Below are 23,781 nucleotides of genomic sequence, written 5' to 3' on the forward strand. Positions count from 1 at the left end.
CTACAACCCTTGTAAGACTTATTACACTGTAAATTTGGCATTATGAATTCATGCAGTATTATTTATTAAATGGTTCCTGGAAAACTTTTATTTTCAAAAGACAAATGGTATAGCCTCATCACATAACTTTTACTAAAATAAATTCCAGATGGAAGAAAATGATAAACAAAAATGAACCATAAAAAACCAGAAAAACATTTTGTGAATATCCACTTAATATTAAAATGGGGAAGGACTTTCAAGGCCTTCAATAAGGGAATAATTCATAAATGAAAAGATTTCTAGATTTAGAGACATAAAAGAAAACTACAGTCTGTCAAAAAGCAAAATGATACCAACAGCTCGTAGGTAAAACCTTGCATCAACGACATAAACAGATTCAAAAATGAAAATTACCAGACCAAGATGAACACGAAAATATGTTCAACCTCATCGTCAATCAAAAGAAATGCAAAGAATAAGATATCATAACTCGCTCATCAAATTTAAAGGTTTTTAAAGGTATTGTTCGCTGTTGGCAAGACACTTCCACACACCACTGATGGGATTTCAAAATGAGGTAACCCGTCTAGAAAGCAATTTGACGACATGAATCAAGCTCCTGAAAAATGTTCATAGACACTGATCCAAGAAATCAATCTCTAGCAATTTCTGAAACCAAATAAACATAAGAAATTATGTACTTTTAAGGATTATCTAAAACAGTAGAAAATTAGAAACAACTTAAATGCCCAATAATAGGTAAAGGCTAGATAAAATATAGTATATCCTTAAAATGGAGTATCTTGCCGCCTTTAAAAACACTATTATAGATCTGATTCCTTAAAATGAATATAAGAATGCTCACAGGAGGGGCGCCTGGGTGGCTCAGTGGGTTAAAGCCTCTGCCTTCGGCTCGGGTCATGATCCCAGGGTCCTGGGATCGAGCCCCGCATCGGCCTCTCGGCTCCTCGGAGGGCCTGCTTCCTCCTCTCTCTCTGCCTGCCTCCCTGCCTACTTGTGATCTCTCTGTCAAATGAATAAATAAAATCTTTAAAAAAAAAAAAAAAAGAATGCTCACAGGATAATAACTAGAATTTTTTTTTTTTTTTAAGTAGGTTCCATGCCCAGCACAGAGTCCACCACAGGGCTTGACCTCACGACCCTGAAGTCAAGACTTTTTTTTTTTTTTAACTTTTTTTTTTTAAAGATTTTATTTATTTATTTGACAGACAGAGATCACAAGTAGGCAGAGAGGCAGGCAGAGAGAGAGAGGAGGAAGCAGGCTCCCTGCTGAGCAGAGAGCCCGATGCGGGGCTCGATCCCAGAACCCTGGGATCATGACCTGAGCCGAAGACAGAGACTTTAACCCACTGAGCCACCCAGGCGCCCTGAAGTCAAGACTTGAGCTGAAATCAAGAGCCAGACACTTTGCTGCCTGAGCCATCCAGGTGTCTGTCTCTTAACTAGAATATTTTAAATACCAAACTATATACACAGCATGAACCATTTTTAGGGCACCTGGGTGGCTCAGTCGATTAAGCATCTGCCTTCAGTTCAAGTCATGAATCCAGGGTCCTAGGACGGAGTCCGGCATTGGGCTCCCTGCTTAGTGGGGAGTCTGCTTCTCCTTCTGCTCTGCCTGCCTATTTCTCTCTCTCTGTCAAATGAATAAATAAAATCTTTAAAAAATAATAATGTACATTTTTAGAGGGGCGCCTGGATGGCTCAGATGGCTAAGCATCTGCCTTCAGCTCAGGTCATGATCTCCATGGGATGGAGACCATGGCTGGCTCCCAGCAAAGCAGGGAGCCTGCTTCTCCCTCTGCCCCTGCGTGTGTGTGCACTCTCTATCAAAGGAATAAAATCTCAAGAACAAATAAATAAATAAAACTTTTTTAGAAAGCACACTTTATACATTCATTCATGCACACATAAAGGTGATGAGTGTAGGATAATGAAGGAAATACACCAAAATGTTAATATCTATTCAAGGTTGGTGGGATGAGGAGTATTTTGTATTTTCTTCTGTATGCTTTTATTTTCCAAGTTTTTTACAATAAGCAAGCATTGCTTCTGTTATAAGGAAAACACAATATTATGCTATTTTAAAGGTATTATATTTCACAAGGTAAACTGAATTCTAACTATACACCTTCCACTCATAAAAATGGTATGTGCAGGGCGCCTGGGTGGCTCAGTGGGTTAAAGCCTCTGCCTTCAGCTCAGGTCATGATCTCAGGGTCCTGGGATTGAGCCCCGCATCGGGCTCTCTGCTCAGCGGGGAGCCTGTTTCCCTCTCTCTCTCTCTCTCTCTGCCTGCCTCTCTGCCTACTTGTGATCTCTGTCTGTCAAATAAATAAATAAAATCTTTAAAAAAAAAATGGTATGTGCAGACAGTTACAGGCTTCATAAGGTGGTATTAGATATAATCATTTTCTTTTTCATGGGGCACAACTCGGTCCTTCTACCAAAACCTGCTACCAAACATCTATCACCATGCTGAGTCATGTTATATTGACACTCCACCATATGTCATAATTTTTAAGATGCGAATTACCAGGAAAGTATGAAACTTCAAATGTCAAAATCATGCTTCCATGTAAATTATTTTCTTAAAGCAAAACCCCAAAACTGTAAAATCTGAATTGTTATAAGAAGTCTGGTTAGTGAAGTAAGTAATGGCAAAACATTACCATCTTCACCATTTCTGAGACATATGAATTGCTGCATAATTAATATGACATTCATGCTCCTCCTGCCTAGGTCAAGATCAACCAGCCACTGAAAATCAAGTGGAACTGTTTATACAGTATACTTTCTTTTTATACAATATACTATTTATTTGCCTTAATTAAGACACCTTAGTAGCTTCCTACTGCATGAGGAAAGAAAATCTAATGTAGTATGAGAACAGTCTGCATGAAACTGACTCCCCGCCAGGATAACTCTAGTAGGCTGTGGGCTCTAAAACAAAAGTAGTCCTTAAAAAAGCAGCGGTGGGAGTGGGGGGAAGGCGGTCGCCTGGCTGGCTCAGTTGGTAGAGCATGCAACTCCTGATCTTGGGGGTCTTGTTTTTGAGCTCCATATAAGGGGTACCACATAGCAGGTACGGCTTACTTTAAAAAAAAAGTAGCCCAGGGGGCGCCTGGGTGGCTCAGTCGTTAGGCATCTATCTGCCTTTGGCTCAGGTCATGATCCTAGAGTCCAGGGATGGAGCCCCACATTGGGTTCCCTGCTCGGTGGGAAGCCTGCTTCTCCCTCTCCCACTTCCCCTGCTTGTGTTCCCTCTCTTGCTGTGTCTCTCTCTGTCAAATGAATAAATAAAATCTTTAAAAAAAAAAAAAAAAAAAAGTAGTCCTTAAGGAAAGTTTAAAAAAACAAAACAAAACAAAAAACCCTGAGAGAAAGCTACCACGCTAAATAAAACTAACTGCTTTATCTCTGATGAATCTAGACTATGATGAATTTTACAGGTAGTATACTGTGCTCCTTAAAAAAACACTCTATTTAGGGGCACCTGGGTGGCTCAGTGGGTTAAAGCCTCTGCCTTCGGCTCAGGTCATGATCCCAGAGTCTTGGGATGAGCCCCACAGCAGGCTCTCTGCTCAGCAGGGAGCCTGCTTCCCCCCTCTCTCTCTCTCTCTGCCTGACTCTTTGACTAATTGTGATCTCTGTCAAATAAATAAATAAAATCTTTAAATTAAAAAAAATACTGTATTTAGAGAGCAAGAATCATCCTTACTTGAGCTGTTTAACAACAAAGCACTAAATACTGGATGCTGAAATTAAAAGCAAGTTATAGTAAACTAATTACAAAGTAATGGCAAATTCCACAAACCAGGCCAAAGAAGACTCCATGAATTTGTGCTAAGTGGTTAAGCAGCCCCTACAGAGCAGCATATTGGCAGCTATCAGAAAGACCAAATGCATTCAGACAGTTTATTACCAACAGAGAAAGTATGATCAGTATGGGATCAGTTCCCTGTGTCTTCAGGCCTACAGGAGAAAACCAAACTGGAGGGAGGGACCAAATGACAGACAACATGCATGGTGGGTTGCTCATTTTTGAGGACTCAACTCTAGATTGCAGCTTTGCAATTTTATACTCACAGCTATAGCCAAATGTCCCCTATCTTCCCAGTATGAGAGATGAAAATAATAAACTATCTTGCAGCAGCCTCCCACAAGAGGAAGGCAGATAAGAAATGACCTCATGTCATCTATCTATTTTGCTGTGTACCAGGGAAGATCATAGAGTCTTCCCGCAAGATCTGGGCCAGATTGTGGTTGAGCCTGGTCTATGCAGACTATGCAGAAGTGTGCAAGATCACCAAGGTACCATGGCAGAGCCATTCCATTAGTTTATAGTCAAATAGAACAAGTCAGTGTATAAAAGAATATACCATGTCATGTTCCTTCCCATAATTTTAAGTTCAGAAATTTGATAAGCATTCACTATCAACCATTGCAGAGAGGCACAACACTGAACCAAACACTATAGGGAATTTCTGTATCTGCCCTCAAAGAGTTTAAATTCCTCTTGAGGGAAGCAACTTATGTATGTATGTATGTATTGAGAGAGAGAAAAGGAAAGAGTGTGCTTATGGGGACGAAGGGAATAAACAGAAACTGAAGCAGGCTCCAAGCCTAGTGCAAAGCCCAATGTGGGGCTTGATCTCCCAACCTCGAGATCATGACCCAAGCTGAAACCAAGAGCTGGAGGCTTAATTGACTGATCCACCCAGGCACCCTGGTGGAAGCAATTTAAAGCCAAGAATACAATTGCACCTGGCTGTATTAAATAGTAACTTAAACATTTAACAAAAGAAAAATGGTTTAATAAAATATGGTACACTCATACAATAGACTATTAGGCAATCCTTAAAAAATCACGTCATAAAATATTTTTCTTCAGTGGAACAGTGGCATAAGAAAGACTCAGGTAGAAAAATTTGGAAGAAAACTATACAATAGACTATAATGTGAAGACTTTTATGGCAACATTAAATAGATAAATGTTGAGAAAATTCAGTCACGAGGTGATGAGGCTTTTTACAAGAGAGGCAGTAAACATATAAAGAGTTGTTTATGAGGACCTTTAAGCTCTGATCCTACTGAAGATGATAAACTTTGCAACTCAGAAGTAGTAGATCTTAGCTCTGCTTAAGGCAAATGGAAGACAGCAGACTAATGTAATAAGAGAAAACTAGAATACAATTTTAAATAATTTAGGGCTATGTTACCAAGAAAACTGCTAAACCTAACCAAAAAATGTGCATTCATCTCCCAATTTTTCTGGACTTCATCTACAAATATAATTTTCAAAACAGAATTTGCTAAACCAACATATTAATCCTAAAAACATTTTATAATGTAATATTTTCAATGTAAAACATATTATTTAATGTTATAAACATTACTCAAAAATCAATTCTATTAGTTAACCTAAATATTTAAAAGCTGTCAACTATTCTGCAGAGCACTGGTTGACTGACTTGGTGGAATATACAACTCCTCGTTCTCAGGATTATGAGTTCAAGCCCCATGGTGGGCACAGAGCCTACTAAAAAGATAATAATAATAAATAAGTAAATAAAAGCAGTCGGCTATTCTAAAATAAAAACATATCAATAGTACAATATAACAATATACAAAAACTATAGCTAAAATAAATAAACTAAAAAAGGGGGGGTTGCCTGCCTGATTCAGTCAAAAGTACATGACTCTTGATCACAGGGTTGTGAATTCATGCCCCATACTGGGTATAAAGATTACTTAAAAAATAAATAAATAAAATTTTTAAAAAACTATAGCTAATCTGCAACAGTTCAAGTTTAATAATCATCTCTCTGCTTATGAAGCAATAATAGACTTCTTTGTTCTAATAGTTTTTTTCCTTTTTTTAAATAAAAATAAAGCAAAGAAGACAAAATCAGGAAGACAATGAGAAGTCCAGTCTGGCTGGAGAACAGGGTACATACATAAGCAGTGGTAAATATAGTGGAAAAGGAAAGAGGCAAATTGTGCAGAGGCCTGAAAAGGCACCCAGGGTAAGGAGCAGCCTTAACTGAACAAATGTGTTAAACACCTACCACTCTTTACTAACTGCTGGAATGGCAACAAAGTAACTACATTCAAGTAACTCCCAAAATCAGTAAAAAGAGAAAAGGTAAACAAATACCATATTTCTTTGATTTTACAATGTACATTTAACTTTAATGTTAACAATCCTAATTCTAAATTCGGGAACAAGCAAGAATCTCCACTCTCACCACATCTACTCAACATTGTACTAGAAGTTCTAGCCAGGATAATTAAGTAAGAAATAGAAATGAAAGACATCCAGATGCAAAAGGAAGAAGTAAAGCATCTCTATTTGCAGATGACATGATCTTGTATAGAGAAAATCCTAATGAACCATTAAAAAACTATTAGAACGAAGAAACTAGTTCGGCAAGGTTGCAAGATAAAAGATCAATATATAAAAACCAATTATATTTCTATACACTGGCAATGAACATCCCCAAAATGAAATTAAGAAAAAATTTCCATAATACTCAGCCATTAAAAAAAAAAAAATCTTGCCATTTGAGACAACATGGATGGACCTAATACCTAGAGGGTATTAGGCTAAGTAAATCAGACAGAAGAAGACAAATACCTTGTGATTTCACTTATATTTGGAATCTAAAAAACAAATGAACAAAGAAAACAAACAGAAACAGACTCATAAATACAGAGAACAAATCGGTGGTTGGGGGAGGGATGGGCAAAATAGGTAGAGGGAATTAAGAGGCACAAACCTGCAGTTATAAAATAAGTAAGTCACAGGGTTGTAAAGTATAGCATAGGGAATACAGTTAATATTACTGCAATAACTTTGTATGGTGACAAATAACTAGACATCATGGTAATCATTCTGTAATGTATATGATTTCAAATCAGTACATTCTACAACTGAAACTAAAATTGTACGTCTTACATCAACGTGGATGAAACTGGAGGGTATTATGCTAAGCGAAATAAGTTAATCAGAGAAAAATAATTATCCTATTGTTTCACTCATAGGTGGAATACAAGAAATAGTGCAGAGGATCATAGGGAAAGGGTGGAAAACTGAATGAGAAGAAATCAGAGAGGGAGACAAACTATGAGAGACTCTGGACTCTGGAAAACAACCTGAGGGCTGCAGAAGGGGAAGTTGGTGGGGGGACGGAGTAACTGGGTGATGGGCATTAAGGAGAACAAATGACGTGATGAGCATTGGCTGTTAAACACAACTGATGAATCACTGAGTACTACATCAGAAACTAATGTTGGCTAATTGAATTTAAATAAAAATAACTTTTTATGTCAAGTATATGTATTTTTAAAGATTGTATTTATTTATTTGACAGAGAGAGATCACGAGTAGGCAGAGAGGAAGGCAGAGAGGCAGGCAATGTCAAGTATATTTTAAAAAATTTTTTACTTACAATAGTATCAAAAAAGTAATTTAGTAAAACTACAAAATGTTGAAAGAAATTAAAGCTATAAATAAATCAAAAGACATTCATTATTCATAGGTTAGACAACTTAATATTGTTAAGACGGTAAAACTCCCCCAAATAGATCTACAAATTCAACAAAATCCCAACTTGCATTTGCTGAAGAAACTGACAGGCTGATCCTAAAATTCATACAAGAATGCAAGGGTCTCAGAATAGCCAAAGCAATCTTTAAAAAGAACGATATTGGAGGGTGCCTGGGTGGCTCAGTAGGTTAAGCCTCTGCTTTTAGCTCAGGTCATGATCCCAGGGTCCTAGGATCGAGCCCCCACATCCGGCTCTCTGCTCAGCAGGGGACCTGCTTCCCCCTCCCCCTCTGCCTGCCTCTGCCTACTTGTGATCTCTGTCAAAAAAATAAATAAAAATCTTAAAAAAAAAAAAAAAAGAAGAACAATATTGGAAGATTCACTCCTCCTAGCTATAAAACTTTATACACAGCTTACTGATCAGCTACAGAAGTCAAGAGTATGGTACTAGGAGAAGAATAGAAATAAACACACACATACACACACACACACACACACATATGAAGAGAAATATAGATCAATGGAATAGAATTGAGAGTCCAGAAATAAACATTTATATTTACATTTATGGTCAACTGATTTTTGACAAGGGTGGTAAGATAAGTGGATGAGGAAATAAATATTTTCAATAAATGGTGTTGAGGGGCACCTGGGTGGCTCAGGTCATGCCCTCAGGGTCCCAGGATCAAGCTCCACAACGGGCTCTCTGCTCAGTGGGGAGCCAGCTTCCCCCTCTCTCTCTGCCTGCCTCTCTGCCTACTTGTGATCTGTCTTTCTGTCAAATAAATAAATAAAAATCTTTAAAAAAAAAAAAAGAAAGAAAGAAAGAAAGAAATGGCGCTGAGACAGCTGAATATCCGCATGCAAAAGGATAAAGTTGGACCCTGATCTCACATCATACACCAAAAACTAAATGGACAGTACACCTAAATATAAAAGCTAAAACTATAAAATTCAAAACAAAACATAAGGGTGAATCTTCATAACCTTGGGTTAGGCAACGGTTTCTTAGATATGGCACCAAAACCACAGATAACATAAGAAAAAATTTGTAAGATTGGCTTCATCAAAATTTCAAAATTGTTTTTTAAAGTAAAGAACCCACAGAATACAAAATAAATATTTGGAAACCATCTATCTGATAAGGTTTTATGTACAGAATTAAAAAATAAAAACTCTTATAACTCAGTAATGAAAAGACAACCCAATTAGAAAATGGACAAAGAGTTGAATAGAATTTCAATTAGGAAGATGCTTAACATCATTAGTTATAAGTGAAATGACATCAAAACCATAATGAGATTATACTTCACATGCTAAGATGACTATTAAAAAAATATAGATAATAACAATTGTTGTCTCGGATATGAAGAAATTCCACTCCTCATACATCACTAATGAGAACGTAAAATGGTACAACCACTTTGGAAATAAATTAATATTTCCTCAAATTGTTAAACATAGAATTACCATATGATTCAGCAATTCCATTCCTACATGTTATACACAAGACAAACGAAAACATACACCTACACAAAAACTTGTACATCAGTGATCATAGCAGTATTATTTATAATACATAGCCAGACAGGAAACAACCCAATTGTCCATCAACTGATGAATGGATAAACAAAATGTACAAAGGAATCTTGTTCAGATATAAAAAGGAATGAAGTACTGATACATGCTACATTATAAATGAACTTTGAAAACCTTATGGTAAATAAAAGAAACCTGTTACAAAAGGCCAGATGAAATGTCCAGAATAGGCAAATTCTATAGAGAGGGAAAACAAATGAGCGATTACCTAAGTTCAAACTAGGTGGGGGTGGGGAAGCTGGGAGTGTGGGAGGAATGGGGAAGGACTGCCAATAAGTATGGGGCTTTTTGGTGTAATTCCAAAATTACATTGTAGTGATGGATACAGAACTAACAACCAATAAACTATACACTCTAAATGGGTGAATTTTTGGTAGTGAATTATAATCTCAACAAAATATTAAAAAAGAGTAGGCAGGTATAGATCTGGAAAAAGATGATCTGTTTCTAAAATATGAAACTGAATCTCACACTATTGTATAAAAATTAATTCCATATTGATTAGGAACTTAAACACTCAAAACAGACCTTTAAAACTCTAAGCAAAAAATGCAGGTGAATGGGGGCACCTAGGTGGCTCAATCAGTTAAGTGTTTCTCTTCAGCTGAGGTGATGATCCTGGAGTCCGGGGATAGAGCCCCAAGTCAGGGTCCCGGCTCAGTGGGGAGTCTGTGTCTCCCTCTCCTACTGCCCCTGACCCCTAGTCCATGCCCTTTCTCTAACTCACTTTCCCTCAAATAAATAAATAAAATCTTAAAAAAAAAAATGTAGGTGAATGTATTTTGCACATTCTTAAACAAGACACAAAAAGCAGTGACTATAAAGCACTGGCAAATCTGACTGTATTAAAATTTTGAACATTTGTTCATTCAAAGACTTCTTAAAAAACAAAAAGGCAAATTAAAATCTAGGAGAAAATATTCACAGTATACAAACCTGACAAATGAGTACTGTAAGGAATATGTTTTAAACCCATAGACGTCTGTAAGGAAAGGACAAGCCACCAATAGAAATTGGGCAAAATATATGAAAAGTTATTTCACAGTACAGGAAACACCTATGGCCAACAGACATTCAAAGATGTGTCAATATCACTAGTGATGAGAAAAATGTAAATTAAGAAACACTTCATTGAAATACCATTTTATACTCATTTGTCCAAAATCCATAGATCTGACAACACTATGTGTTGGACATATGGATTCTTAAGATCTCTTATACATATTGAAGGAAATGTACATTTTAAACCAGTTTGGCATTATCTCAAGTTGAACACTGTCACACAAAATAGCCTGGAAATTCCACTACCAAGTATATGCACAGGAGAAATTCTTGAACATGTACACCAGGAGACATAATAATGCTTACAGCAACACTGTTTGCAAGAGCACAACTGTGGAAACAACCCAAACTGCCATCAGTGAGAAAGTGGATAAAGTATAGTATAGTCACACAATGAAAGATAATGCAGCCATCAAAGAGAATGAACTACAGCTTCACACATTTTGGATGAATCCTAGCAATTTAATATTAAGTAATACAAAAATTACCAGTCATATAAAGCATAGTGTATGCAACAGCTTTTTTTTTTTAAGATTTTATTTATTTATTTGACAGACAGAGATCACAAGTAGGCAGAGGCAGGCAGAGAGAGAGGGGGAAGCAGGCTCCATGCTGAGCAGAGAGCCCGATGCAGGGCGATGTGGGGCTTGGGCTCGATCCCAGGACCCTGAGATCATGACCTGAGCTGAAAGCAGAGACTTAGCCCACTGAGCCACCCAGGCACCCCTGCATCAGCTCTTTTTACATATTTTTAAATATTCAAAAGAAGGAATAAGCAATGTATTGTTATGGAGCTGGCTTACTGGCTCCAAGGTGTTTTAGTAGCTACAAGTGACAATCAGATCTGCATATTACAAAGAATGCTCTGGCTACCATGTAAAAAGCTAACCCAACTTGAACCAAATATGAGGCAGCGTAATTATTCAGGAAAACTGCTGATAAGTCCAGTTAAAGGTAAGGAGAGGAGGACCTGAACAATAACAATAGCAGTGAGAACAGACAGGAGGGAAAGAGATCCGAAAGCTATTCAAAGAGTTATGACCAACAGGCCTTAGTTTCTAACTAGTTCTAAAAGGAAAGGGAGGGGAAGAGTGGAAAATCTTTCCTAAGTTTCTGATCTGAGTGACCAGGGGGTCTAGGATCAAAATAAAGGCTGATTTTTTTAATCTATTCTGAATTTGAAGAGACTCTCCGATGTCAATATGCATATGGTTTCCTCCCTTCGTGAGTAACTATAAAATCCGATCCTTTCCCTTACCTCCACTCTCCTTTACAAAGCCCTCTCTGCTGTCCTAGTGTAAGGGCCTATTTAGCCAGAGCGATTCCATCCGGTTAAACAGTGATTTTGTTGTTCATGCAGTAAAACTTAAACTGACCCTGCCCTCCCGCGCCAGGAGAACTTACTTAAAAGCAAGTCCGGGAAACCAGTAGAATATGGTCTACCGGTCCCTGATAACAGAGCCCAAATAAAAGGGCGGGTCAGGTCAGATGGAGGTAAGAGAGCCCGAATGCAGGGATGAGTCGGGCCAGGTGGAGACATCCAATCAGTGGGGCGCACATACTATCTCCCTAGCTACCAAGGAGTGTGGGCCCCGCCTTTTGGGCGCCAATCCTGACCAAGGTATAGGCTAGTTCAAATAGCTACTATGGGGTGAATTGTAATTCAACTGGCCACCCATGTGTGACCTAGCATGACTGTGCAGCTTTCTCTCTGTGTTACAATCTCATTGGCCACCTATGTGTGGCCAGGCTCAACCACATGGCCTTTGCTCTACAAAAGTTAGTCGGCAAGGCAGGAAGGGGTCGCCCTCTCTGTAAGAGGCGACCCCGACCCGTCGGTTTGATTCTCGATGCTTGGCGCAAAATAAAGTTTTGCTTGACCTTCGCTTTGTATCCGTCTCATTCCTTTGACCATGGACCCAACACTACCAAGGCAGTCAGAAGTCATCTCTCCCTCTTTGAACCTGCAATGTACTTTGTTTTCACTTATGACATTTATCTTACTCTAGACCAGTGATTCTCAGTCTTAGCACTCCTGACATTTTGGAACAGATAAGTCTTTGTTGTGTGTGGCAGTCCTTGCTCTGCACTGTGGGATGCTTTGCAGCATCCCAGGCCCCTCTTACCCACTAGATGTCATAATCAAAACATCTCCAAACATTACCAAATACCCCTGGGGCAAATCTTCCCTCATTGAGAACAACTGACCTAGCCTATATAACAGATAAGTGGGTACAGATAAATGAGTACTTATTTTTTTTTTAAGATTTTATTTATTTATTTGACAGAGCAAGATCGCAGGTAGGCAGAGAGAGAGAGGAGGAAGCAGGCTCCCTGCAGAGCAGAGAGCCCAATGTGGGACTCGATCCCAGAACCCTGAGATCATGACCTGAGCTGAAGGCAGAGGCTTAACCACTGAGCCACCCAGGTGCCCCTATATATATCTTTCTAAAAGTACTTGATTTCCCACTGACAGACATCCCCAACCAATTACCTCAGAGTATTAAGGATTTACATATCGTAATTACTTTTTTTTTTAAGATTTTATTTATTTATTTTACGGACAGAGATCACAAGTAGGCAGAGAGGCAGGCAGAGAGAGAGGAAGAAGCAGGCTCCCTGCTGAGCAGATAGCCCGATGCGGGGCTCGATCCCAGGACCCCAAGACCATGATCTGAGCCGAAGGCAGAGGGTTAACCAACTGAGCCACCCGGGTGCCCCTCGACAGGTCAGTTTTTGTTTTTTTTTTAAAGATTTTATTTATTTATTTGACAGAGATCACAAGTAGGTAGAGAGAGAGGAGGAAGCAGGCTCCCCGCTGAGCAGAGAGCCCGATATGGGGCTCGATCCCAGGACCCTGGGATCATGACCCTAGCCGAAGGCAGAAGCTTTAACCCACTGAGCCACCCAGGTGCCCCTCGACAGGTCAGTTTTATAACAATAATTTAAGTTTATGTTTAGTCTCACTTAAAACTATTGCACTCAAGTCTACTAAAGGTCATGTTTTAAATTTTAATCTTTATATTTCTCCTGTTTCAAATAAATTATAAATTGATAGCATTTTACTTACAGAATATCAGTCAATGTACTGTAATGGATGATTAAACAATGGCTGTTTTCTGCTTGCGGGGAGCCTCCTTCCCCTTCTCTCTCTGCCTGCCTCTCTGCCTACTTGTGATCTCTGTCTGTCAAATGAATAAATAAAATCTTCAAAAAAACAAAACAAAACAAAACAAAAACCTGACCTGTCCAGTTTCCTCTTATTACACTGAAACGGGTTCCTGGAGTGGAAGGTGTTCCCTTCTATAGAAGGGAAGTAGAGAAAACTTTTTTTAAAAAGATTTGTTTATTTGTTTGTCAAAGGGAGAGAGAAGAGAGTGCCCATCAACAAGGAGAATGGCAGGCAGAGGGAGAAGCAAGCTCCCCACTAAACAAGGAGCCCGATGGAGAACCTGATCCCAGGACCCCTGAGATCATGACCTAAACCAAAGGCAGACACTTAACCAAGTGAGCCACCCAGGCATCCCAGACAAAACTTTCCAAAACTTTTCAGAGTATTACAGTGCTTCAAGAAGTACCCTCAAGCGGCACCTCGGTGGCTCAGTGGGTTAAAGCCTCTGCCTTTGGCTCAGGTCATGATCTCAGGGTCCTGGGCTCGAGCCCCGCATTGGGCTCTCTGCTCAGCAGGGAGCCTGCTTCTTCCTCTCTCTCTGCCTGCTTCTCTGCCTACTTGTGATCTCTGTTGTCAAATAAATAAAATCTTAAAAAAGAAAAAAAAAAAGAATCCGTTTAAAAAAAAAAAAAAAGAAGAAGAGGTACCCTCGATAAACCCAAAGTACAACAACAAAAAAGAGAAAACCAAGATTTCCCCTCTAGGTCATTATGCAAAGCTCTGTAGAATGAGGGTGGGCATCACAGAGTTTAAGCATGCCTTAGAGTGGGCTGCTGGGGTGGGTCAAGAGAATGGCATGCCCTTTTGCAAAGTTTCACAGAGTGCCTTGGAAATTTTAAACAAATACCCACTTCCAAGGAATCAATAAGCTGTTTAAGTCTTCAATTATTTATATTCATGAAAAATATTTTTATTTGTGGAAAGGGTTCCTAGCATCATCTCTTATTTTGTCAACAACGTTCTGGATCTTGTCCAACTTCATGCTTTTGATGACAAATAAGTGCTTCAGAGTTTGTATTACAAATAATCTAAATCAAGATATCAAATTTTAAACTTCAAGCAAAGTGTCCCTATAAGCCCAATTCTAAAATATCCTAATCAGCCACTTCTGTTCTTTTACCTGTCATGTCATATATATAATTATTTTCATAAAAGATGATATGCTCATGTTTTCCAAAAGTTACTAATTTAACTGCTTACCACACAGTCCTAATTCTGAACTGTGGCTTATTCCCCAAATTGATTCCTTAAAGCATTATGCTCTATTGAGTACCTTTTCTACTCTCATCAACCTTTTCCCTGATGACACTGCTTCATTTCTTTAAGATTAAAATTTAAGACATTACAAGTAATGACAGATGCTGGTGAGGATGTGGAGAGAGGGGAACCCTCCTACACTGTTGGTGGGAATGCAAGCTGGTGCAACCACTCTGGAAAACAGTGTGGAGGTTCCTCAAAAACCTGAAAATAGAGCTACCCTATGACCCAGCGATTGCACTACTGGGTATATATCCTAAAGATACAAACGTGGTGCTCCAAAGGGGCACGCGCACCCGAATGTTTATAGCAGCAATGTCCACAATAGCCAAACTATGGAAAGAACCTAGATGTCCATCAGCAGATGAATGGATAAAGAAGATGTGGTATATATATACAATGGATTACTATGCAGCCATCAAAAGAAATGAAATCTTGCCATTTGCGACGACGTGGATGGAACTAGAGGGTATTATGCTTAGCGAAATAAGTCAATCAGAGAAAGACAACTATCATATGATCTCCCATATGATATGAGGAAGTGGAGATGCAATGTGGGGGGTTTGCAGGGTAGGAAAAGAAAAAATGAAAGAAGATGGGATCGGGAAGGAGACAAACCATAAAAGACTCAATCTCAAAAAACAGACTGAGGGTTGCTGCGGGGAGTGGGGACGGGAGAGGGTGGTGGGGATATGGACATTGGGGAGGGTATGTGCTATGATGAGTACTGTGAAATATGTAAATCTGGCGATTCACAGACCTGTACCCCTGGGGATAAAAATACATTATATGGGGGCTCCTGGGTGGCTCAGTGGGTTAAGCCTCTGCCTTCGGCTCAGGTCATGATCTCAGGGTCCTGAGATCAAGCCCCGAATCGGGCTCTCTGCTTGGCGGGGAGCCTGCTTCCCCCTCTCTCTCTGCCTGCCTCTCTGCCTATTTGTGATCACTCTCTCTGTCAAATAAATAAATAAAATCTTTTTAAAAAAATACATTATATGTTTATTTAAAAAAAAAAAAAGGAAAAAAAAATTAAGACATTAATGTCCCCAAACATCTACCTTCACTTTTACCTTAGTAAAAGTCAGGTTACTTCTCCCTTCCATGGCTAACAGCTCCCCACCCTGTTCTTGCTTCCCTTGCCTTCAAATGAAGGTCCTCTCTACTCCTCTTACATTTGAACTCTGAGCTCTCCACCTGTTCCCTCCTCTCAGCCTCTCAGGATTTTTGTGAAAATATAGAGTAAACCAGTTAACATCTGTCCTTAACACACAATATCATTCCTAACTCTTATTCACACAATTTCTCTCCTGAAATTCTGCAACTGTCCCTCCTGCCTAATCATACTGATCGTTTACCTCAAGATTCAGCAAATACCTAACTTTAAAGGACTTTCTCAAACTTAACCCCCAATAAAATTAAGCCTTATGCCATAGTTTCACATCACTTACACAATTTTGAATAGTATTACATAATTATTTTTTTTATGAATTGTTTTATTAATTTTTTAAAGTGTATTTATTTACACCCAATGTGGGGCTCAAACTCATGACCTTGAGATCAAGAGTCACATGCTCTTGGGGTACCTGGGTGACTCAGTCCATTAAGCATCCGACTCTTGATTTGGCACAGGTCATGATCTCAGGATGGTGGGATCTAGCCTTCCATCAGGCTCCATGCTCTGGGAGGAGTCTGCTTGAGATTCTCTCTCTCCCTCTCCCTCTGCCCCCTCCCACCACTCACTCAATCATGCTCTCGCTTTCTCCCTCTCACTCTCTATCTCTAAAATAAATAAATAGGGGATCCTGGGTGGCTCAGTCATTAAGCATCTGCCTTCGGTTCAGGTCATGATCCTGGAGTCCTGGGATTGAGCCCCACATCAGGCTCCCTGCTCAGCGGGAAGCCTGCTTCTCCCTCTCCCACTCCCCATGCTTGTGTTCCCTCTCCTATGGTCTCTCTCTCTCTGTCAAATAAATTAATAAAATCTTTTAAAAATACATAAATAAATAAATCTTTTTTTTTTTTAAATCACATGTTCTGGGGCGCCTGGGTGGCTCAGTGGGTTAAAGCCTCTGCCTTGGCTCAGGTCATGATCCCAGGGTCCTGGGAATGAGCCCTGCATCAGGCTCTCTGCTCAGAAGGGAACCTGCTTCCTCCTCTCTCTCTCTACCTGCCTCTCTGCCTACTTGTGATCTCTGTCAAATAAATAAAAGCTTTAAAAAAAAAAAAATCACATGTTCTTTCCAGATGAGCCTGCCAGTTACCCCTATAATTCTTTTCTAATTGTTACACATATTCCTGTACATATTCAATTATTTTATAAACTGTTCAAGGACAATAACCATGTCTCTTTCTTTTCTATTGGCTATAATCATGTTTCCAAAGTTGGAGTTCAATAAACCCTTGCTTAATAAATCTATTCTAAAACCATCAGAAAGAGGCACAAAGACAAGCTATGCAACTGCCATACACACCATAAAAAACAGTGCACACAAAGCAAAAAGTATATTAACTATATTAACGTATGAAATTAAATTAGCATAGTGTGCAGTTTAATAATAGTTTTATTATATAGAAAGAATGTGTTACAATGGAAATAACACTGGAATAGTGAGGGCTTGAGTCAGAAAACCCAAGCACTGACCCACACTCTGCCATACGCTATCCATTTAACTTTGGACAAATCATTTAACCTCTCACAACAATGAGTAATTACTATGTACTGTGCCAAACTCACAGGTTTTATTAGGATACAGTAGCATAATATACATGAAAGTGCTTAGAAATTTATAAGGAGCTATATAAATGGTAATCTTTTAATGATGAACATACCCTCCAATTTAAGATAACATTTTATTTTAAAATATGAACTTATAAAAGAAAGAAATTAAGGGACAACTATTTATGCTGTAGAAGAATTCATCACTAAATAAAATAAATCACTGCAAGGGCCAGCAACTCAAATTCAATCTAGAGCAATTAAAATATGAGTCAACTGTCAAAAATGTGCTTCACATTCAATTTTTTAGGGAGACATTTATTACACAAAGCAAAGTAGATATTGAATCAGTCCACAAAACCACAAGTTCATTTCACTGAATGCTCTAAGAGGGCCTTCACCTCACGACATAATCAGATGCTGCTAAGTTTATCTGGCTCCATTTTACAACCTGATACAATGCACCATGCCCCACAGTTGAAGGGGTGAACCAGCACATGTAGGAAATACTAGAGTTGACTCCAGGTTTACAGGAAAACATGTGATTAACCCAGGACACAACACCATCTGATGCATGTAAGAATTCCTAAATCTGTTTCGCAGACCTATTGTTTATAAAGAGGTATGAAGAAGCAGAAGGAGAAGCTGCAAGTAGGCTGAGACTTACTTGTAGCATTGGTGACAAAGTCAAATATGAAAGTTTCAGGATTTGTTTGAGTAGCTATCAGAATCATTTTCAAGCTCTCTTCTTAAGGTCAACAAATTATCACGGCATCCAGACAGATTAAAATGTTCTAGGCAATTTCCCTTTGCCCTGCCAAGTTTACCTATAGACCATCTAAGACAAGACATTACAAGAGTCACTTTCCTGAAATGGATTACAAACTTTCTCATCTGTTGTTATGTCTTAATATAGACGAGGACTTTAATCAAGGACCTAGAAGGCAGATCCAAAAAGGTCATGAGCACAAACCACCAACTGAAGATTCAAATAAATAAGCAAACTCTCCCTTTTAAATATTAATTCCTTAAAAGGCTGCCATAATAAACTTCAAGCTACATCCCAGCAAGAGAAGGGGAGTGAGCCGAAGAGGCGAAAAGAAACGAGGAGAGCAGGAGGGCACAGGCAGCTGAAGATCACACACCAGAAATGCAAAAAAAGGTAAAAAGACACCAAAGACAAACTAAACTTCACCAACAGCTACCAATTATCCATCTTCCCTCAGGGCAAGCCTATTAATAAACAAGATTTTGCTGCTACATGTTTTGGAGGCACTATTTTCTTAATGCCAAGTTATCCAACAGTATTCAACGTAAACCAGGGTTATGAATGATAACTGAAGAAACTAAAGCTTCCTGGCAATTTTCTGTTCACTATAGACATGATATAATGAAAAAAAAGAAAAAAAAGAGTCTCTGCTTCATCTAGCCTATTAAAAAGAATACTGAATTAGATCCTGAATACATAGTTCCTAGTTTTGGCTTTGACCCTCTTGACACGTGACTTTAGTCACTAAATGTTTATCAATATTTGCATTCACCTAAACAGTACTACTTGAGTACCTAAAAAATGAGTTATTTTAGAGTTTCTCAGCACTGCCTGCACACTAGAATCACCTGGGAAGACTTTTTTTTTAAAAAGATTCTCTTGGCCCCTGAGATTATGATTTAATTGGTCTGAGGTAGGGCCCAGGCATAGGTTTTTAAAAAACACTCCCTTGGGATTTTAACCTGCAGCCCAGGTCTATTTTGTCTTATGTATATGTGAGGAACAGCAAAATAATGCAAAAAACCCTCCTGCTTCCTTTCAAATTTATCAATTTTCCCTTCTTATCCAATTTAGTTTTACCCCAGATTCTTACCACCTCACACCTAGATTAACAGAATACCTTCCTATTTTCCCTTCCACCAGTCTCCTCCCAACCCAGTAAACCATTATATGCTTGCCTAACTAATCAGTTTGGTTCTGAAACATTATCCCACTGAGAGTCATTTTTAAGTATAACAATACCAACAAAGAAAACTGTTTTCATCAGAGGATACTGTATGTATACAGATGTGTATGTATGCGTGTGTACATGTATATATGATCTCAAACATGCTCTATTTTTCTTCAGTTCCAGTGTACCCACTTTCATTTATACATAATGAATACTACTAGTCTCTTCACATACAAAAATATTGCCCCTAAATAGTTCATGACTGAATTTTGTCAAAAATGAATGGCAAATGAAGGACCTCAATGTGAGAAAGGAATCCATCAACATCCTTGAGAACACAGGCAGCAACCTCTTTGACCTCAGCCGCAGCAACATCTTCCTAGGAACATCGCCAAAGGCAAGGGAAGCAAGGGCAAAAATGAACTATTGGGATTTTATCAAGATCAAAAGCTTTTGCACAGCAAAGGAAACAGTTAACAAAACCAAAAGACAACTGACAGAATGGGAGAAGATATTTGCAAACGACATATCAGATAAAGGGCTAGTGTCCAAAATCTATAAAGAACTTAGCAAACTCAACACCCAAAGAACTAATAATCCAATCAAGAAATGGGCAGAAGACATGAACAGACATTTCTGCAAAGAAGACATCCAGATGGCCAACAGACACATGAAAAAGTGCTCCATATCACTCGGCATCAGGGAAATACAAATCAAAACCACAATGAGATACCACCTCACACCAGTCAGAATGGCTAAAATGAACAAGTCCGGAAATGACAGATGCTGGCGAGGATGCGGAGAAAGGGGAACCCTCCTACACTGTTGGTGGGAATGCAAGCTGGTGCAACCACTCTGGAAAACAGCATGGAGGTTCCTCAAAATGTTGAAAATAGAACTACCCTATGACCCAGCAATTGCACTGCTGGGTATTTACCCTAAAGATACAAACGTAGTGATCCGAAGGGGCACGTGCACCCGAATGTTTATAGCAGCAATGTCAACAATAGCCAAACTATGGAAAGAACCTAGATGTCCATCAACAGACGAATGGATAAAGAAGATGTGGTATATATATACAATGGAATACTATGCAGCCATCAAAAGAAATGAAGTCTTGCCATTTGCAACGACGTGGATGGAACTAGAGGGTATCATGCTTAGCGAAATAAGTCAATCAGAGAAAGACAACTATCATATGATCTCCCTGATATGAGGGAGAGGAGATGCAACATGGGGGGTTAATGTGGTCGGAGAAGAGTAAATGAAACAAGTTGGGATTGGGAGGGAGACAAACCATAAGTGACTCTGAATCTCACAAAACAAACTGAGGGTTGCTGGGCAGAGGGGGGTTGGGAGGGGGGGGGGTTATGGACATTGGGTAGGGTATGTGCTATGGTGAGTGCTGTGAAGTTTGTAAACGTGGAGATTCACAGACCTGTACCCCTGGGGGGGAAAAAATATATATATATATATATATGTTTATAAAAAAATAAAATTATAAAAAAAAAAATGAATGGCAAATGAATCACTCACAAATTTCTCATTTAAAATTTGAAGTGTTCCCACAAGGAACACACATTCAACTGAAAAAAATAAATAAAATGAGGTGGAATCGTCTCAAAAATCCAATGTTACCGTAGACACTGATAAAGTTTATGACGAATGAATCCTTACCAAGAACAAATATGGCTCTGCTTTGTGTTAACGCTTGCCTCAGAAAACCAACTGAAGGCTTAAAAGCCAAAGGTCATATCCACAGAAGATGATATTCAAGTTTATGAAAAATATTTTCAAGTACAATCTAAGCAATAAATAACGAGAAGACTAAACAAGTTTATGACTTACTCCCTGCCCTTAAGGAGCTCTCCAGCTTCTCAGGGACAGCATGACACAAACATAAAAAAGAAAATAAAGCCAGCCCTAGCAAGTAAGTGGCAAAGATGGTTAAGTACCGTAAGAACTCAAAAACCGGAGACTGCTGTGGACTAAGGCAGTTAGAGACAGCTTCCTGGAAAAGCTGGGGGCTTGAACAAAATTAAATAGATGGAGTAAAGACAAAAATCCCAAGCCTGTGGGTGACCTTCTACAAAGATGAGACAGAAATTCATTAAATATATTTGAGGGACAGGGAGCTGACCTCGTTGGAACAGAGGGTTCTGTGTAGGAGTGTTTGGGGCAACAAGGTTGCAATAATAAATTGGAGCTGGACAGTGAAAGCCCTGAATGCCAAGCCAAACTCAAACTTAGTCCTACAGACACATCCTTTACAGGTTATAAAGCACGATAAGCAAAACAATATATCTCCTTAATGATGCAGTCTGAAACCATTTTTCCTGAAGCCTTTTAAGAACATACCAAGTCATATAATATTTTGCCAATATATTCATAAATATGTGAACATATTGTTTAGGAAATCTGTTCAGAGTGAAGGAGTAAATACTCAAACATGTTTTCCAAAATACAAAATCAGTGATCGATTACGCATTCACAGTTCTTAGTAATTCCTAAAAGAGTAATTGGGTAGAAAGCTTCATTTTAGGCTTTGCTCCTCTCCCGAACCTCCTCCAAACACATACCTAAATTTCATATCCAGAAACTGAATACACTGAAATAGTGTTATTCTGAAAATAAGAGGCCTTTTATTACTAATCATTATAGGTGAATTTACTTACTGTACTGTTTCAAAATTACTACACCTATCAAAATAATTTTGTCCATGATTTCTTTGAGCAAAGCAAATATAAAAGATAACAAATGCAAAGATTATAAAAAGCAAGAAACCCTTTCATCAAACCAAAACGTATTTAAAATAATCAGCATTGGTTTATAAGGCAGAGAGGAAAGAGTATGTTCATAACAAAAATTGCCATCCACAACAAAGAGTACCAGAGAGTATATGAAGAACGCTACAATAGCCAATTTCTCAACCAAAACGATAGGCCATTAGCCCACAACTCCCTAAAGAATAGAGTTAATTTTGTTTCTCAGAAATGCCCTCAAATTTTTTGGCTATTTCTGCTATAAAAATTAAGACTCTAACATAACTCAAAACAAGGATCCTTTCCCCTAGTAACCAGACATGTTAGTGATTGATTATTTCATTTGCCATTGCAACAAATACTAATTTAACCACCACTACCTTCTCAACACCAGGAAAATGAAAGGCATACGTGACCAGAAGGCAAGAATATACTAAAATGATTAAAATACACACACAAAATATCACGTAAAACCCGTGGCAATGCTTCTGCTGTACGAAGAAAAGGAATATGCCATTCTTCCAGACACATATGCCTTTAAAGAATATGTGTAGCTTGTGATTTTTTGTATTGTCCCCCCGCCCCAGAAAGATGAGAAAGAAGATCCGAGAGAGTTGAAAGAAGTGCATTAAGGAAGGTGTCAATACCTCCCTCCCTACTCCTTACTGGGGAAACTCGCTTTAACAATAATGCTCTTTCACCCCTCACAACGCGCCGGATTTCCATACATCCTTCAGTCGCCAACCCCCTCCCCCTCCACGACCACCACCATTCCCTTCTCTCTCCCTCACATTCACGAGAACAGGCTGCTCCGACTTTGTCAGTCTCGCCGCCCCCGCGAACCCGCCCAGACCAGCAGAGTCCAACAACGCAGCCACGCAGCCACCCACACCCCCCACCTCCTCCTTCGGAGCCCAGCTTCCCCTCCCCCGCACCCCGTCCTGTCACCTGCTTGGGTGGTGTCCGTCAGGTCGTAGCCGCTGCCCGGGAAGTCTCGGAGTTTCCTACCACTGAGGCTCAGGATGCCGGAGTTGCCCGCCTCCTCCAGGGCCCGGTCCAGGCTCCTCACGGTGTGTTGAGGCTGCAGGCTCCCCGGGTTCCACTGCGGCCCGTTGGGGAACGGCTGACCGAAAAGAGTCGGTACCGGGATGGGCACCACCAGGGTCCCGCCGCCGCCGCCGCCTCCCCCTCCAGCTCCGCCACCTCCCCCTCCGGCTGCGCTACCGCCACCGCTACTTCCACCTCCACCACAACCGCCGCCCCCACTGTTAACACCACCTCCCTGACTCGCCGCCATGTTCCTGGGAGAGAGAATAGCCCCCGACAATACTCTCAGCTTGTGCCGCGAGTGTAGGGGCTTCTTAGGACGCATGCGCAGACTGGGGGGGGCAGACGGGGGGAGAGGTAGAGGGTGGGAAGGAACCAGGGGGCGGACTGGGAGGAGGTGTTGGGTAGAGAAGAGACGGTGTTCCAACGTGCAGAACGCTCGCTTTAAGAAATGTGTGATCAGAGGAAGGATGCTAAATCTCGGTTCCGCTGCTTTGGGTACCAAGATCTTGCGAAGCGACACCAGCTTAACCACAGGTCATTTAGCGGTCTGTCCCCAGATCTCTAAATTGCTTCACCTTTCTCGCTCTGCAAAACAAAGGCAAATAGATAGGGGTGAAAGGGATCCGTTTCAGAATATATTGAAACCGCTTTTAGAAGGACTATAAGCC

At 39.7% G+C, this 23,781-nt stretch overlaps 1 protein-coding gene across 4 annotated transcripts in view; it reads right to left on the reverse strand.

Annotated features, from left to right (window-relative positions):
- LRCH2 (leucine rich repeats and calponin homology domain containing 2) overlaps window positions 1–23,399 on the reverse strand; it is a 98,775-nt gene extending 75,376 nt beyond the window's left edge. For all 4 annotated transcript variants that reach the window (XM_032837098.1, XM_032837097.1, XM_032837095.1 and 1 more), the window contains exon 1: window positions 23,012–23,399. In XM_032837098.1, the coding sequence (XP_032692989.1) occupies window positions 23,012–23,360 (349 nt within the window). In that variant the 5' untranslated portion in view covers window positions 23,361–23,399. The remainder of the gene's footprint in view (window positions 1–23,011) is intronic.
- Window positions 23,400–23,781: the final 382 nt, after the last annotated feature.

The sequence above is a fragment of the Lontra canadensis genome, unplaced genomic scaffold, assembly GCF_010015895.1.
Source record: "Lontra canadensis isolate GAN:19392208 unplaced genomic scaffold, GSC_riverotter_1.0 scaffold96, whole genome shotgun sequence".
NCBI lineage: Eukaryota > Metazoa > Chordata > Mammalia > Carnivora > Mustelidae > Lontra > Lontra canadensis.